Source organism: Elephantulus edwardii, unplaced genomic scaffold (assembly GCF_000299155.1).
Source record: "Elephantulus edwardii isolate Elephantulus edwardi_28Jun2011 unplaced genomic scaffold, EleEdw1.0 scaffold00044, whole genome shotgun sequence".
Lineage (NCBI taxonomy): Eukaryota > Metazoa > Chordata > Mammalia > Macroscelidea > Macroscelididae > Elephantulus > Elephantulus edwardii.
The window spans coordinates 5,368,984-5,384,262 of record NW_006399794.1 but is presented as its reverse complement, the minus strand read 5'-3'; the positions used below and the strand labels follow the sequence as shown (position 1 = coordinate 5,384,262).

Genomic DNA, 15,279 nt, shown 5'->3' with positions numbered 1-15,279 from the left:
ATATAAAATAAAAATACACGTTGATAATATATGGATATAAAATTAGCTGCATTAAAGAGATATAGGTAGAATTTTTCTATTTAATTTTATATATTCTGCATTAATCATTAAAAGGAACAGTTATGCAATATACAATTGAACAGACCTTTTAAAATAATTTTCTTGAACAAAGCTAGAAAACATTATTCAGTTAAAAGGATACAAAATATATGTAGCAAAATACGCTACAAGTACTTGTACATAAAAGGTGTCCTTATATTTGGATAAAACTTTTCCTAGAGCCTTGGCATCATCCATATCTCTGGGAACCTTCATAGTCACTCTTTCTTCTCTAAAGAAAGAAAGTTAAAGTGAAAAAATTTTAAAACAGAATTTTGCCAATAAAATTAATATACAGATCAACTTCAAAACATGCAGTATTACCCAAAATGATTTTATGTTTTGATATTAATATGCTAACTCTAAATTAACAATTTTAAACTCAAAAGTTTGAAATTGTTTTTCAAATGTTTTCATTAAGTTTCATGAAACCTTTAATCTATAAATGAAAGTTCAAAATGATTCAAATTTAAAAGGGGTTATTACAATATTGGTTTGAATTAAACAATGAATCACTGATATTAGCATATTTTAAAATATTAGCATCATTTTTGGTAATCCTCATAAATGAAAATCAGTAATCAATTTCAACTAAAATGAAATAAACATTTTTTAATGTCAGTTTATACTTTTTCTCAAACATAGCAACTCAAAATCGACAAAAGAATTCCTGAACTTTTCTCTACCAATTTGCTTTTATGTTTACAAATAAATACTTTTTACAAAAGTTTTAAATCTCATACCCAACCACTTTGTTTAGGTTTACATACATACATATGCTTATATGTTTACATACTATCATTTAACTGAACCTGCAGAACAATGATAGAATGCTCTTTCTTAGGTCCTACAAAAAATAAGGTAGTACATTAAACTGGCTTTTAAAGTTATAACATTTAAAATCTTTCTCTTTTTCAATCAACTCTCTATTCCTTAGAACCTGACCAAAATTGCAAAGACCAAATCTAACCATCTTATCTATATTATCTATAACTAGCAAAGAAGTTCTGCTGATACAATGGCTAAGTACTCAGTTGCTAAGCTAAGGGGTTAGGAGTTCAAATTGACCAGTGGTTGTGAGGGAATGGAAACCTGTAGGTGCGATCCTGTAAACATTGTTAAGTGCCACTAGGTGGCTTGTGACTCATAGCAACCCTATGTACAACAACCCTGAATACTGGTCTATCCTGAGTCACCTCATCATTTCTAACACACCCACCTCCATTATGCCAGTCACTGAGTCAATCCATTTCATCCAGGGTCTTTCTTTCCTATGCAGTCCCTCCACCCTCCCAAGTATGATGTCCTCCAAGAACTGGTCCTTCCTTGAAACATGCCCAAAGTCAGAAACCTTGCCTCTAAGCAGCAGCCTGGTTTTACCTTCTCCAGGACAGACCTGTCTGTTCTCCTAAAAGTCCATGGTTTTTTGATTACTCTTCTCCAGCACCACAACTCAAAGGCATCAATTCCCTTCTTTCATTCCTAGTCATTGTCCAACTTTCTGACGCATAGGAAATAACTGTGAAGACCTTGGACTGGATCAGGCGCATCTTAGTCTCCAGACTGACATCGTTGCTCTTCAGTACAATGGAGGGGGGAGGTCCCTGATAGCAGACTTTCTTGCAGTGTTTTCTTGCTCTGTACTGACAACTGACTCCTGGTCCACGTACAAGTTTCATACAAGCACAATCAAGTGTTCTGGGATTCCCATTCTTCTCAGTTAGCCACAGTTGGTTGTGATCCAGTCAGATACGTTTGCATCATTAATGGAACACAGACAGACATTCTTCTGGTACTCTCTGCTATCACCCAAGATCCATCTAATATTAGCTATTATATCCCTAATGACCTCTTCTAAACCCAGCCTGGCCATCTGGCAGTTCTCTGTTGGTGTGCTTTTCCAGTCCTTTTGGATAATTTTCAGCAGGATCTTACTTGTATGTGATAGTAATGATATTGTTAATTTCTACACTCTGTTGGGTCACCTTTTTTGAAATGGGAACAAACATCTCTTCCAGTCAGTTGGCTAGGTAGTTGTCCTCCAGATTTCTTGCCAAAACTTGGTAGGTGCATCCAGGCCATGGTCTGTTTGTTGACATATGTCAATTGGCATGCCGTCAATTCCTGGGGCCTTATATTTTGCAATTCTTTAGGGCAGATTAAACTTCCTCCATCATGACAGGCTCTTGATCATACATTTCATGAAATTCTTATATGTCAGCCAATTCTCTTGTTTTTTGTGTACTATCAAACTGGATTCAACTGACACAGGAGACTGTCCATCCTTCTCCAACGGAACATCTGATGGATTCGAACCATGTGCCTTCGGGATTGCAGCACAGCTTCTTGACACTAAGCCACGAGAGCTCCCCAGCCAATTCTTTTTGGTACAGTGATGTGTATATTCCTTCCGTCCCGTTTTTTGTTGTTGTTGTTGTTGTTGTTGTGTACCATCGAGTTGGATCTGAATGGCATAGGAGATTGCTCTCCTTCGCCAGTAGAGCATTTGGTGGATTCCAACTGCACTCCTCCAGGATTGCAGTGCAGCTTCTTGCCACTAGGTTACCCTTCCTTCCATCTTCTTTTAATGCTTCCTGGACACTTCATATTCTGCTTAAAGCATCCTTAAGTGTTTCATTGTGTACCGTTGAGTCGAAACAGATCCATAGCTTACCCTCTGGTGGGTTTTTAAAGACGATTAACTGCATGGGAGGAGATTACCCATCCTTCTCCCACAGAGTAGCTGGTGGCCTCCAACCATGTGTCTTTGGGATTGCAGTACAGCTTCTTGCTACAAGAGATGTCAAACCGAGTATGCCTTGTAGCAACTCTGAACAAAAGACCTGAATCCTGTCATATCTTCATCATCTCTGATATGCTTGACCCTAAAGCTGCAGTTGTCATCTCAATCCATCTTCACTGGGGTCTTCCTCTCTGTCACTAACCCTCCACCTTTCTAAGCATGCTATCCCAAGGAAAAGCCTCTCCTAGTAACAGTCTAGGAATTACTAAGTAGCAGTTCTATTCTGTCCTGTACGGCCAGAACTGGCTGATAGCACAAAATAATAACTAGCATAACAATAGTACTTGCTATCTTCCCAAGAATTTTAATGTATGTAAGAAATTAAGACTTTAAAATAAAGTTAATTAAACTTTATTTTTTTTAAATTTTAGTAATTTTAATAAAAATTTACAGATATTTTGGACTTCCATTCATTCATTGTTACACTTTTCTCCCTGCCCCATCCCTCCTCCCCAGTTCACTCCTCTCTTTGAAAAGTAAAAGAAATATTATTTAATTGGTATACAATCCCCCGCACACAACCCCTGCCCCAAGTAGACTCCACTATGCAACCTTAATTCTGGACTCTTGTGATAACCATAATACCCAAACATATATCACTTTTAAATTGTTCTCTCCCTCATCTGTTTCAATGCAGTATACACAATTTATCCAGTTTTTCTGTCTTACCCTAAGCCTGATGTCAGTCCCATTCTATAACAGTGGTACCATGCAGTATTTGTCCTTTGGTGACTGAGATATTTCACGCAGCATAATGTTCTCCAGCGTCACTCATTTTGAATAATATTGCATGAGTTCCTTGTTCTTCAATGCAGCGTAGTATTCCACTGTGTGAATAATACCACAACTTCTCTATCCATTCATTTGTTGATGGGCACTTGGGTTGTTTCCAACTCCTTGCTATTGTGAACAAAGCCACAACATGGGTGTGCATATATCTGCTTGGGTGACGGTTATGGTCTTTTTAGGGCATATTCCCAGTATTGGAAATGCTGGGTCAAATTGTATCTCTATTTGCAACTTTGAGAAAGCGTCACACCACCTTCCACAGTGATTGCACCATTTTACACTTCCACTAACAGTGAATAAGGGTTCCAGTTTCTCTACAACCTCAATAGCATTTGTTGCTTGCTGTTCTGTTAAATGTTGCTACCCTGACTGGGGTGAGATGATATCTCATAGTTGTTTTGATTTGCATCTCTCTTAGAGCTAGGGATTTTAAGCATTTTCTCATGTGCTTGTTGGCCATCTGAATGTCTTCTTTGGTGAAGTGTCTGTTCATATCCTATGCCCATTTTTCAATTGGATTATTTATCTTTATCTTGTTGTGGTGCTCAAGTATTTCATAAATTCTAGATATAAGTCCCTTATTTGACATGTCATTACCAAATACTTTTTCACAGTCTGTGGCTTCCCTTTTTACCCTGTTGGAGAAGTTTTTGGATGTGTATAGGTCCCATTCTTAGAAGATCTATTTTATCTTCTCCTGGTTGTAGATCAACTTTAATTTTTATTGGCAGGTGGGCCCCACAGTGTCCTGTGGGCCAACAACTAAAATTTTTAGTATTTTAAGCATAAGAAAGTGAAGGAAAATAATTAAAGGCAACAAAAATTTCCTGACACTATGAAATCACATTTTCCAACTATCCATTTAGCTTGCATTTCTACCAGGCTAGTCCTGGCAGAAAACATAACTATATCTTAGTAGTCCCTCATATAATCTAAGATTATACAGCGATGGTATTAAATAATCCTGGGCTATGTGAGTTGTTTAAGGCCTACAGTCTCTTACCTAAAAATGTATAATTTCTGCAAAGAAAAAAGTTTTTTAATTTGTCAGCAAAATTAAGTAAAAACATCACATTTTATTATTAAACTTGGTGTTATTATGTCTGTTGGTACAAAAATATTAATACATTTGATAATGGGAAACTGCCCAGAAGTCTGCTAAAGGTATTACATATTTATAAATTATAGTTCATGTTATCATTCCAAACTGGAACATTCTAAATTCTGAAAGGTATTTTATTTACCACAACGTTTTGGGCACTGTGAACTTGCACCAACCAGATATACAAGGTTTAATAAAGTTAAGCTCAACATAAAGAGTACGTATTCAGACCAAATCACCTGGAAAAACTGAGAAAAAAAAAACAGCAAGGAGACAGGAATGTAGTAAGGAAGGGGAAATGCTGAATATATAAACTGGCAAAAATTAATCAAAATAGAAAGCAGGAAGGAGAAAACAAAAGGAGGGAGTATAGTAAAAAGGGGTTTTTTCCCAACTAAATGAGAATATCTCTTACTGATCTGTAAAATAAACTTATTTGATGACTACTTGCATTAAAAATGAAATTAGAAAATATCAAATGATAATCAACTGAAATAAAGCAAAAACGAAGTCATGAAATGCTAACTTGCATGTGCACAACATGTATAACATATAAAATGAAGATGGAGAAAAATAGCATGACTATAAAGAAGGTCATAATATAAAAATATACTATAGTTGCATTTTATAAAAAATTGTCTGAAAGCTGAGAAAATCAGGAAACTTAAATGGTTTTCAATAATAGTGTTAAAAAAATAACAATGTTGATATGATATTGCTACAAATAAGGAGAGCTGAAATATTGTCATGACTGTTTTTGTTACTTGAAATAAATTTACATTTCAATTTTTAATCCATTCCCATTCCTATAATGCCTAGAAATTTTCACCTTCTCTTTCAATATACTTACTCACTAAGCTGGGGAAAATTTTTATATACCAAAAACATAACAAAAGCTGCAGATAAAAAAACGGACACCAATATAAGGAGCGACATTCTTGCGGACCCAGCTTCTGCTCGGGCTTTCTCTGAAAAGAAAAACAAAAACAAACTATAGTTAAGTAAAAGGAAGACAGTTTCTAAGCCAGCCAATGTTTTCCTTAATTGCTTTTTCTCCATAAAGCATTTCTGTCCTAAAATTTTCAGTACTTTAGTACTTGGTTTATTATCTGGGCATATCACTTTTGGGGGAGATAATATTTTATAAGCATGGAAAAAAGATCAGAAATCATAATAGCATTGATTTGTTGATAAATCAAAGGAAACGAGTTTAGGTTTATTTCCTTTTTATGTTCTAAATGCTATCACTGAATTTCAATTTCATATAATTAGATTATGAGTTTTAGAGGATAGAGAGAATGAATGACCTTTTAGGAAAAACTCAAGTAGTTTGTGAATTACATAAACTCTCCAAAGAGCCCAAAGACGGTGTAGCCACTACGGAAGGTGTTTTGGTGCTTTTTAAAAAAAACCACCAAAGGTAAAGGTAAATAATCCAATTGAAAAATGGGCACAGGATATAAACAGACACTTCACCAAAGAAGACATTCAGATGGCCAACAAGCACATGAGGAAATGCTCAAAATCCCTAGCTCTAAGAGAGATGCAAATCAAAACAACTATGAGATATCATCTCACCCCAGTCAGGGTAGCAACATTTAACAGAACAGCAAGCAACAAATGCTGGCGATGCTGTAGAGAAACTGGAACCCTTATTCACTGTTGGTGGGAGTGTAAAATGGTGCAACCACTGTGGAAGGTAACTGGAACCCTTATTCACTGTTGGTGGAAGTGTAAAATAGTGCAACCACTGTGGAAGGTGGTGTGACACTTTCTCAAAAAGTTGCAAACAGAGATACCATTTGACTCAGCAATTCCACTACTGGTAATATACCCCAAAGAGACCATAACTGACATCCAAACAGATATATACACATCCATGTTTATCACGGCTTTGTTCACAATAGCAAGGAGTTCGAAACAACCCAAGTGCCCATCAACAAATGAATGGATAGAGAAGCTGTGGTATATTCACACACGCTGCTTTGAAAAACAAGGAACTCATGCAATATTATTCAAAATGGGTGATGCTGGAGAACACTATGCTGAGTGAAGTATCTCAGTCACAAAAGGACAAATACTGCATGGTGCCACTGTTATAGAATGGGACTGACATCAGGGTTGGAGTAAGACTGAGAAAAACTGGATAAATTATGTATACTGCACTGAAACAGATGAGGGAACAATTTAAAAGTAATATATGATAAGGTATTATGGTTATCACAAGAACCCAGAATTAAGGTTGCATAGGGGAGTGTATTGGGGCAGTGGGAGGGTGCGGGGGGATTGTATACCAATGAAATAATTTTTCTTTAACTTTTCAGAGAGAGGAGTGAACTGGGGGCAGGGGAGGGCTGGGCAAGGAGAAAAGTACAACAGTAAATGAATGGAAATCCAAAATTTCTGTAAATGTTTATTAAAATTAATAAAAAATTTTTTAAAAAGATATTAACTAGGTACATAAACCTTATTTGGATTCTTATTTGATTGGTTGTAAATATCAATAACAATAATAAAATATTTTTACTCAATAACAAGTGTCCCAAGAAATGGAAAACAGAGAGAAGTGGAAGGAAGGATGTTACATTGTGGGGACTGCAATCAACATGAAATAAAGTGAGTATAGTTTGGTCAATGAAAAACTGAAATGTTTCATAAACCTTTACCCAATTCACAACGAAAAAGTTTTTAAAAATGAGCAGAGAGCATTAGCCTAGTAGGTACAGTGAAACATGTGAAAATATTTCTGTCGTTAAAACTAACTACAAGGATATTTTAATTAAAAAATAGTAAATTCCTGCTGAAATGCTGCATTAAAAAATTTAGAATGGAGTGTTGCTATACTGTAGGGTATTTATAATCAATGTGTATCAATTGACAAAATGTGTTTAAATCATTGAATAGAAAACCAACCTGCTCTGTAGATAGATTTTCAACCAAAGTTAACAATTCACTAATTACAGTGATGAATGTTATACGGTCTCCTTACTCCCAAAGATTTGTCACATAATGTTGAGTCTCAAATTTTTTTATGTTTTTTTTCTGTGCTCCATAAAGAAAACTCCTCCCTCTGTTGCCCAAGGCTCTTCTTACGCAATTTATAGGCTCTGAAAACCTCTGAAGAGTCAGCTACGAGTTTGCTCCTACTGGAAGGAAACGAGTTGTTTGTTGATATTGTCCAAACAGGCTAATCTCAATGGCAGTCCATCAGAGTCAAGACTCTCCCAAATCCAGACTGAGTGCTTATTTCCCCCTAAATAAATCTAATATCCTCACAAATACAGAAACTGAGTGGTCCAAGGTCAGACATCTGACCTTAGTAAAAACAATTCATTATTAACTGACTAGATTTTTCTATTGACAACTTGAACTAAGAGAAAAATACAGCAGTCAAAGGATAGCAGGCATTAAGGCTGTAAAGTCATATAGCTGTTGCTGTTATGTGCTGTCATATCGCCTGCAACTCAAAGTGATCCTATGGACAATAGCTTTGGAGCCTGCTCTGTCCTGAGCCAGTCTTACTGACTCAGATGCACTTATCCACACCAATCCATCTCATCTAGGGTCTACTTATCCTGCACTGTCCACCCTTCCAAGAATGATGTTCTTCTCCAAGGATTAGTCTCTGCTGGCTATATGCCCAAAGTATGTGAGATGGAGCTTCAAAATCCTAGCCTCCAAGGAGAAACTTGGTTTCACCCTAAGATAGACGAATTTGTTTTCCTGGTAGTCCATGGTATGCTCAAGACTCTACTCCAGCACACAACTCAAAGGCATCAATTCTTCTTCTATCATCCTTAGTCATTATCCAGCATAGCAAGTAATTGCAAAGATCATGGACTGAATCAGGTACACCTTAGTCTCTAGACTGACATATTTAAACAAACAGATGCTGCCTTGGATGTGCTTACCCACTTGGGCCAAGAAATCTGAGGACAACTACCTGGCCAACTGACTGAAAGAGATCCATATTTATTCCCATTCCAATAAAAGGTGAGCCATGGGGAGCTCTGGTGGCCTAGTGGCAAGGAGCTGCAACTACAATCCCAGAGGCACACGGTTCGAATCCACGAGATGCTCTGCCAGGAAAAGGAGGGACAATCTCCTCCTGTACCGGTCATATCTGATTTGACGGTACACTCACACAAAAATTAAAAAATTTAAAAAAAAAAAAGGTGAGCCAACAGAGTGTGGAAATTATCGTGCAATATTACTCAATGGGAATGTTTGATGGGGAAGGACTGTGGAATGAAGGACCTCATGGCGTGCCTTGGTTTTCAAATCTGGTTGGGTTTTTGAGAAACATACTTCTAAGTCATACAGCACCCTTCTGTCAGCTTGCTGTATTGAGGTAATCTAGGTTTGCTGTGATGCTGAGCCTTGTGCCATTCGGGTGTCAAATGCCCTAACAGTTGCCTATGGTGGACAGTGTTTGGTGGAGCTCCCTGTTTAAGACAGTTTTGGAAGCAGGAGTGGAATCCACTTCCTTAAGCACATTCCTATGGAAACTCTACAAACTTGGAGAAACAACAATAGTTATAGAAAGACTTTTGTTCATAGGGTTGCTATGAGTCATCATCAACTTGATGGCAATCAACATCACTCATATCACATGCAAGCAATATCCTGAAGATTATCCAGAAATGACTGGAACAGTACACTGACAGAGAGAACTACTAGAAATACAAGCTCAGTTTAGAAGGTGCCATGGCAGTAGGGACATTATTGCCAATGTCAGATGGATCTTGGTAGAACATAGAGTACGAGAAGGATATGTGTGTTTCATTGACTATGCAAAGCCCTTTGACTGTGTTGATCCCAAGGAATTGTGGTTCCCTTGAGGGGAATGGGAATTCCAGAACACTTGATTGTGTTTATGTGAAACCTATACTTGGACCAGGAAATAGTCCTCAGAAGAGAGCAGGGAAACACTGCATGGTTCAAAATCAGGAAGGGAGTGTGTCAGGCATGTGTCCTATCTCCATAACTCTTCAATCTATATATGCAGACCAGATCATTATTTTGGAGGCTGGACTTTATGAAGAGGAATGTGGCATCAGGATTGGAGGAAAATGAATTAACAACCTGTTATGTAGACGACACAACCTTTCTTGCTGAAACTTAGTAGGACCAGAAGCGCTTTCTGCAGAAGGTCAAGGATGGTAGTCTTAAATATGGATTGAAGCTCAACATCAAGAAGACAAGGATTCTCACCACTGGGCCAACTGGCAGCACCATGATGGATGAAGAAAAGATTGAGTTTGTTAACAGTTACAGCTGGCTTGGCTCCACAATCAACAGTTTTGGCACCAGCAGTCATGAAATCAAAAGGTGAACTGCATGAAATAAATCTGCTGTCAGGGACATTTAAAAAAAGTCATATAGTAGAGGTTGGAGTATTGTATAACACCACTGTTATAAAATAGGACAGACACAAGGAGGCTGGGGAGAGAATGAGAAAAAAGTGGAGAGATTATGAATGGTGCATTAGATCAGATGAGGAGAACTGTTCAAAACAACTATATGATTAGGCATCACATGTATGACAACAATCTAGAACAAGGAGCGCAGTGCAAAGAGGGTTGGGGGAGAGAGGAGGGAAGGAGTAAGAAAATGTGTAACAATGTAAAAGAATTAAAAAAGAAAAAAGCAAGGGAACAAGGAAACACTACATGGTTCAAAATCAAGAAAGGAGTGTGTCTTCTATATGCTTAACAGATCACTTTAAAGGCTGGACTTTATGAAGAAGAATGTGGCATTAAGATTGGATGAAGACTCATCAACAACCTGAGTTATGCAGATGACACAACCTTGCTTGCTGAAACTAAAGAGAACAAGAGGAGTTTGCTGTAGAAGGTCAAGGTCTGTAGTCTTCAATATAAACTAAAGCTCAACACCAAGAAGCCAAAAGATTCTCACCACTGGGCAGACTGGCAGTCATGATGAATGGAGAAGAGGTTGAGATTGTTGAAAACTTCAGTTTACTTGGTTCCACAATCAACACTCTTGGCACCAGAAGTCAGAAAATCAAAAGATGAATTGCATTGGGAAAGCTGGCTGTCAGGGACCTCTCGAGTACTGATGTCAGTACAATGTCAGTCTGGAGACTAATGTGTGCCTGATCCAGGCCATGGTCTTCGCAATTACTTGCTGGGCAAGCTCTGGTGGCCTAGTGGCAAGAAGTTGCACTGCAATCCCAGAGGTGCATGGTTCAAATCCACCAGATGCTCTGCTGAACCAGTCAGATATGATTTGACAGTACACGCAATTACTTGCTATGCATCAATCAACTGTGGATTCAAACTGAACATTTTGGTTACCTTTTAACCTACTATGCCACCAAAACCACTTAGTGCAATCACGTTGATTCCTCCTCACAGGACCATCCATCAGGTTTCTGAGGCTATAAATATTTACAGGGGAGACGGTCCATCTTTCCCTTGTGGAGTACTTGTGAATTTGAACCAATGAACTCAAGGTTAAAAGTCTGACACATTATAAATTACAACAAAAGGGCTCCTTTCCGTGCCACCACCAGGATTGTCTTAATATGATGATATAAACTGCCCAAAATAAAAACAAAATGGAATGGAAGTAAAAAAATAAAATAAAAAAAAATAGAAAGCATAAATGAAGTATTTAGGTTAGGAGCCCAACACTTAACATACTTTGACACTAGGTACAGGAGTTGGTGTAGGCATCCTCAAATATAGATTAGGTCAAGAGCCTGCTAACTGGTTCTATCTCTTCCCTATCTCTCACCTTTCCACATAATGAATTATTAGACTTTCATTATGATACTGACTTGCTCACAAGTCTTCAAAGTCACCCAGAGTCCTAGCAAAGAGCTCAACAGATTTAGTATATAAAACACTTCAAATATATTCAAGATAATAACTGAATAATTGTGTAAATAAAAGATCTATAGATGTGTCAGTTAATAAACTACAAATGTGTTAAAAGTGGCATGAAATGTACTAGAAAGTACCACATATTTCTCAATGATTACTAAAATTCTTCTTTAATACTTCTCCTCTTTTTAAATATCTAGCTTTCAAATGCAATCACAATTATTTTTTTCCCTTAACCTAGAAAACTGGTTGCTAAGTAGTTAACAGGAAGGAGCCCAGGTGACCCAGGGGTTAAATGTTCAGTCGAGAAATGAAAAGTCTACTAGCAGTAGCTCCATGAGACAAAGATGTTGCAGACCGAGGGTCCCAAAGAATGAAATAATTTTATAATTATTAATAATGAGACAGACTACCAGGAATGATATAGAACAGAGAGTGTGAAAAACAGGGGGCCAACACTTCCCATGACTGAAGGCCCCAAGCCATGCTTCTCTGAGTATTTATTTAGAATCATAAGGAAGGTAAACAAAGTAAAATCATAAGGAAGTACAAAACAAAAACAAAGGATAATGCTGAAGTCTTTTACAGATAAGGCCAAGTTCCTCTTTATGCTATCTCAGGAGGGAGGGATTCAGTTGATACAAACTAAGAACAATGTTGCCGCTACACCTTAGTGCCACAAGGTGGCCTTCAGCTTGTATTAAGCATCCCTCATTTCCTGATCCGTCTAACATACTTTGGACAAGTTGTGAGGAGAGACCAGTCCTTGGAAAAGGACATCATGCTTGGGAGGGTGGAGGGACAGCGCAGGAGGGGAAGGCCCTCTATGAGGTAGATTGATTCAGTGTCTGGGATAATCAGAATGGGAGTGTCAGAGATAGTACAATTGGCACAGGACAGAGCAGAGTTTAGGGCTGTTGTACATAGGGTCACTATGAGTCGCAAGCGACTCGATGGCACATAACAACAACACTTCCTGATACAGTATTTGGTCTACTATTAGTAAATTTGATATTCGGCTTCCCTCACAAAGATGTTGCTGTCAGTTCCCATAAAGACAGCTGTTGTTACTTTTGTTAGATGCCCTCTACAACTCAGTGACCCAATGTACAATGGATCTGAACCTCACTCTATTCTGTGCTATCCTCATCATCCTTGATAGACTTAAGCCCATTGCTATAGTCATTGTATTGAGCCATCTCATCAAGGGTCTTCCTCTCCCTCACTGACCTTTGCAAATATGATGTCATTTTCCAAGGACCAGCCCCTCTCAACAAAATGTACCAAGTATGTGAGATGATACTTCACCATCCTTGCCTCTAAGGAGCACCCTTGTTGCACTTTCTCCAATGTACATTTATTTGTTCTTTTGAGAGTTCATGGGGTATTACTGCCTTGGAAATCCTATAAGAAAGTTCTAGTCGATCTTATAGGGTAACTATAAACTAGAACTACCTTGATGATATTGAGTTTGCGTTTGTTTAAGTAATAACTACACCATCACATCAGTGGCTACTGATTAGAACAAGTGTCCCAAATTCTATCATGAAAGGTATCAATAATATATTTTGCACATAAAGAAATTTTTTAACACTAATCATAATATGATATGTAAGAATAAAAAGGCAAGGAAAAAAACTGGGATTAATTAATAAACAGAATGGATTGCAAATTCTTTTGCCAAGCAAGTTGTCGTTAGGTGGTGGCTGACTAGACTCATTACAATCCTATGAACAACTCTGGAAGCTTGCCCTAGCCCCTGTCATCCTTAAGGCCTCTGATTGGCTTGAGCTCATTGTTAGTCACTGTGTAAATCTATCTGGGTGAGGGTCGGCCTCTCTCTGACCCTCCACCTTTTCCAGTATGATGACATTTTCTAAGGACTGGCTCCTCCTGTTAACATGCCCGAAGTATGTGAGATAAAGTTTTATCATCCTTGCCTCTCAGGAGCACTTAGGCTGCACTCCCTCCAAAACAGACTTGTTTTTCTCTTGGTAGTCCACAGGATACCCAAAACTCTTTTCTGCAATTCAATGTCATTGGTTTTTACTCTGTTCTTCCCTACTCACTGTCCAACCTTCAGATGCATAGAAAGCAACTGAAAATACCATTACTTTGATGAGATGCATTTTCATGCTTAAACTGATATCCCTGCCCCTCAATATTTTAAAGAGGTCTTTTAAAGCACATTTAATAACCTATCATTTAAAATCCTCTACATTATCACACCATTTCAACCATAGCCAACTTTACCTCCTACAACCACCCAACAAATTCTCCATTCCTGACCAGTTAATCTCTTAGGTGACATACTATAAAAGGTCTGTTATTTTGTTAAGTACAGTCAAGTCACCTGTGACTCATAGCAACCCTATGTACAACAGCTCTGAACCCTACTTTATCCTGAGCCAACCCTTATTGTCTCTGACACACCTACTCCTATAACCCCAGTCAGTAAGTCAATCCATCTTGTCCAGGGTCTTCCTCTCCTGCATTTCCCCTCCACCCTCCTAAGCATAATGTTCCTCTCCAAGGATGGGTCCCTCCTTGCAACATGCTTATATTATGTCACATGGAGCCTCAGAATTTCTGACTCCAAGAAGCAGCCTGGTTTCATCCTCTCCAGGATGAACCTGTTTATTCTATTAGCACTCCACGGTATATTCAAGACTCATCTCCAGCACCACAGCTCAAAGACATCAATTATCCTTTTATCATCCCTATTCATTGTCCAGCTTTCTGATGCATAGCACATAACTGTGAAGACCATGGCCTGGATCAGGCGTACCTTAGTCTTCAGTCTGACATCATTGCTCTTTAGTACTCCAGAGATGTCCCTGAGAACAGACTTTCCCAATGCAATTTGTCTTTTAATTTCCTGACTGCAGGTATTAAGAGTGTTGATTGAGGAGCCAAGCAAACTAAAGATGTTAACAATCTCAATCTCTTCATTGTCTATCATAATGCTGTCAATTGGCTCATCAAGAATCTTTGTTGTCTTGATACTGAGCTTCAATCCATATTGAAGGTTACAGTCTTTGACCTTCTGCAGCAAGTGCTTCAGGTCCTCCTCAGTTTGAGCAAGCAACATTGTTGTCATCTGCATATCACAGGTTGCTGAAGAGTCTTCCTCCAATTCTGATGCCACATTCCTCCTCACTGAGTCCAGCCTCCTGGATGATCTGTTCTGCACAGATTAAAAAGGTACAGAGACAGAACAAATTTGTATACCCTTCCCAATTTTAAACCATGCTGTTGTTTCCTTTCTCTGTTCAGACGACTGCCTCCTAGTCCACTGTTGTTATGAGCCATCGAGTCGCTTGCGACTCATAGCAACCCTGTGTACAACAGCCCTAAACTCCGCTCTGCCCTGTGCCAATCGCACCATCTCCGATACACCCATCCCAATTGCTCCAGTCACTGAATCAATCCATCTCATAGAGGGCCTTCCTCTCCTGCGCTGTCCTGTCCCTCCACCTACCAAGCATGATGCCCCTCTCCAAGGACCAGTCCCTCCTTACAACATGTCCAAAGTATGTCAAACAGAGCCTCAGAATCTTTGCCTCCAAGGAGTTGCCCGGTTTTTTCATCCCTTTCCAGGATGAATCTGTTTGTTTTCCTAGCAGTCCATGGTA

At 38.4% G+C, this 15,279-nt stretch overlaps 1 protein-coding gene across 1 annotated transcript in view; it reads right to left on the bottom strand.

Annotated features, from left to right (window-relative positions):
• Positions 1–15,279, bottom strand: part of TMEM41B (transmembrane protein 41B) — a 26,943-nt gene that overhangs the window by 8,393 nt on the left and 3,271 nt on the right. The window contains exons 2-3 of the mRNA XM_006885596.1: positions 5,644–5,761; positions 203–331 (exon numbers count right to left, since the gene is read on the bottom strand). Of these exons, the coding sequence (XP_006885658.1) occupies positions 203–331; positions 5,644–5,761 (247 nt within the window). The remainder of the gene's footprint in view (positions 1–202; positions 332–5,643; positions 5,762–15,279) is intronic.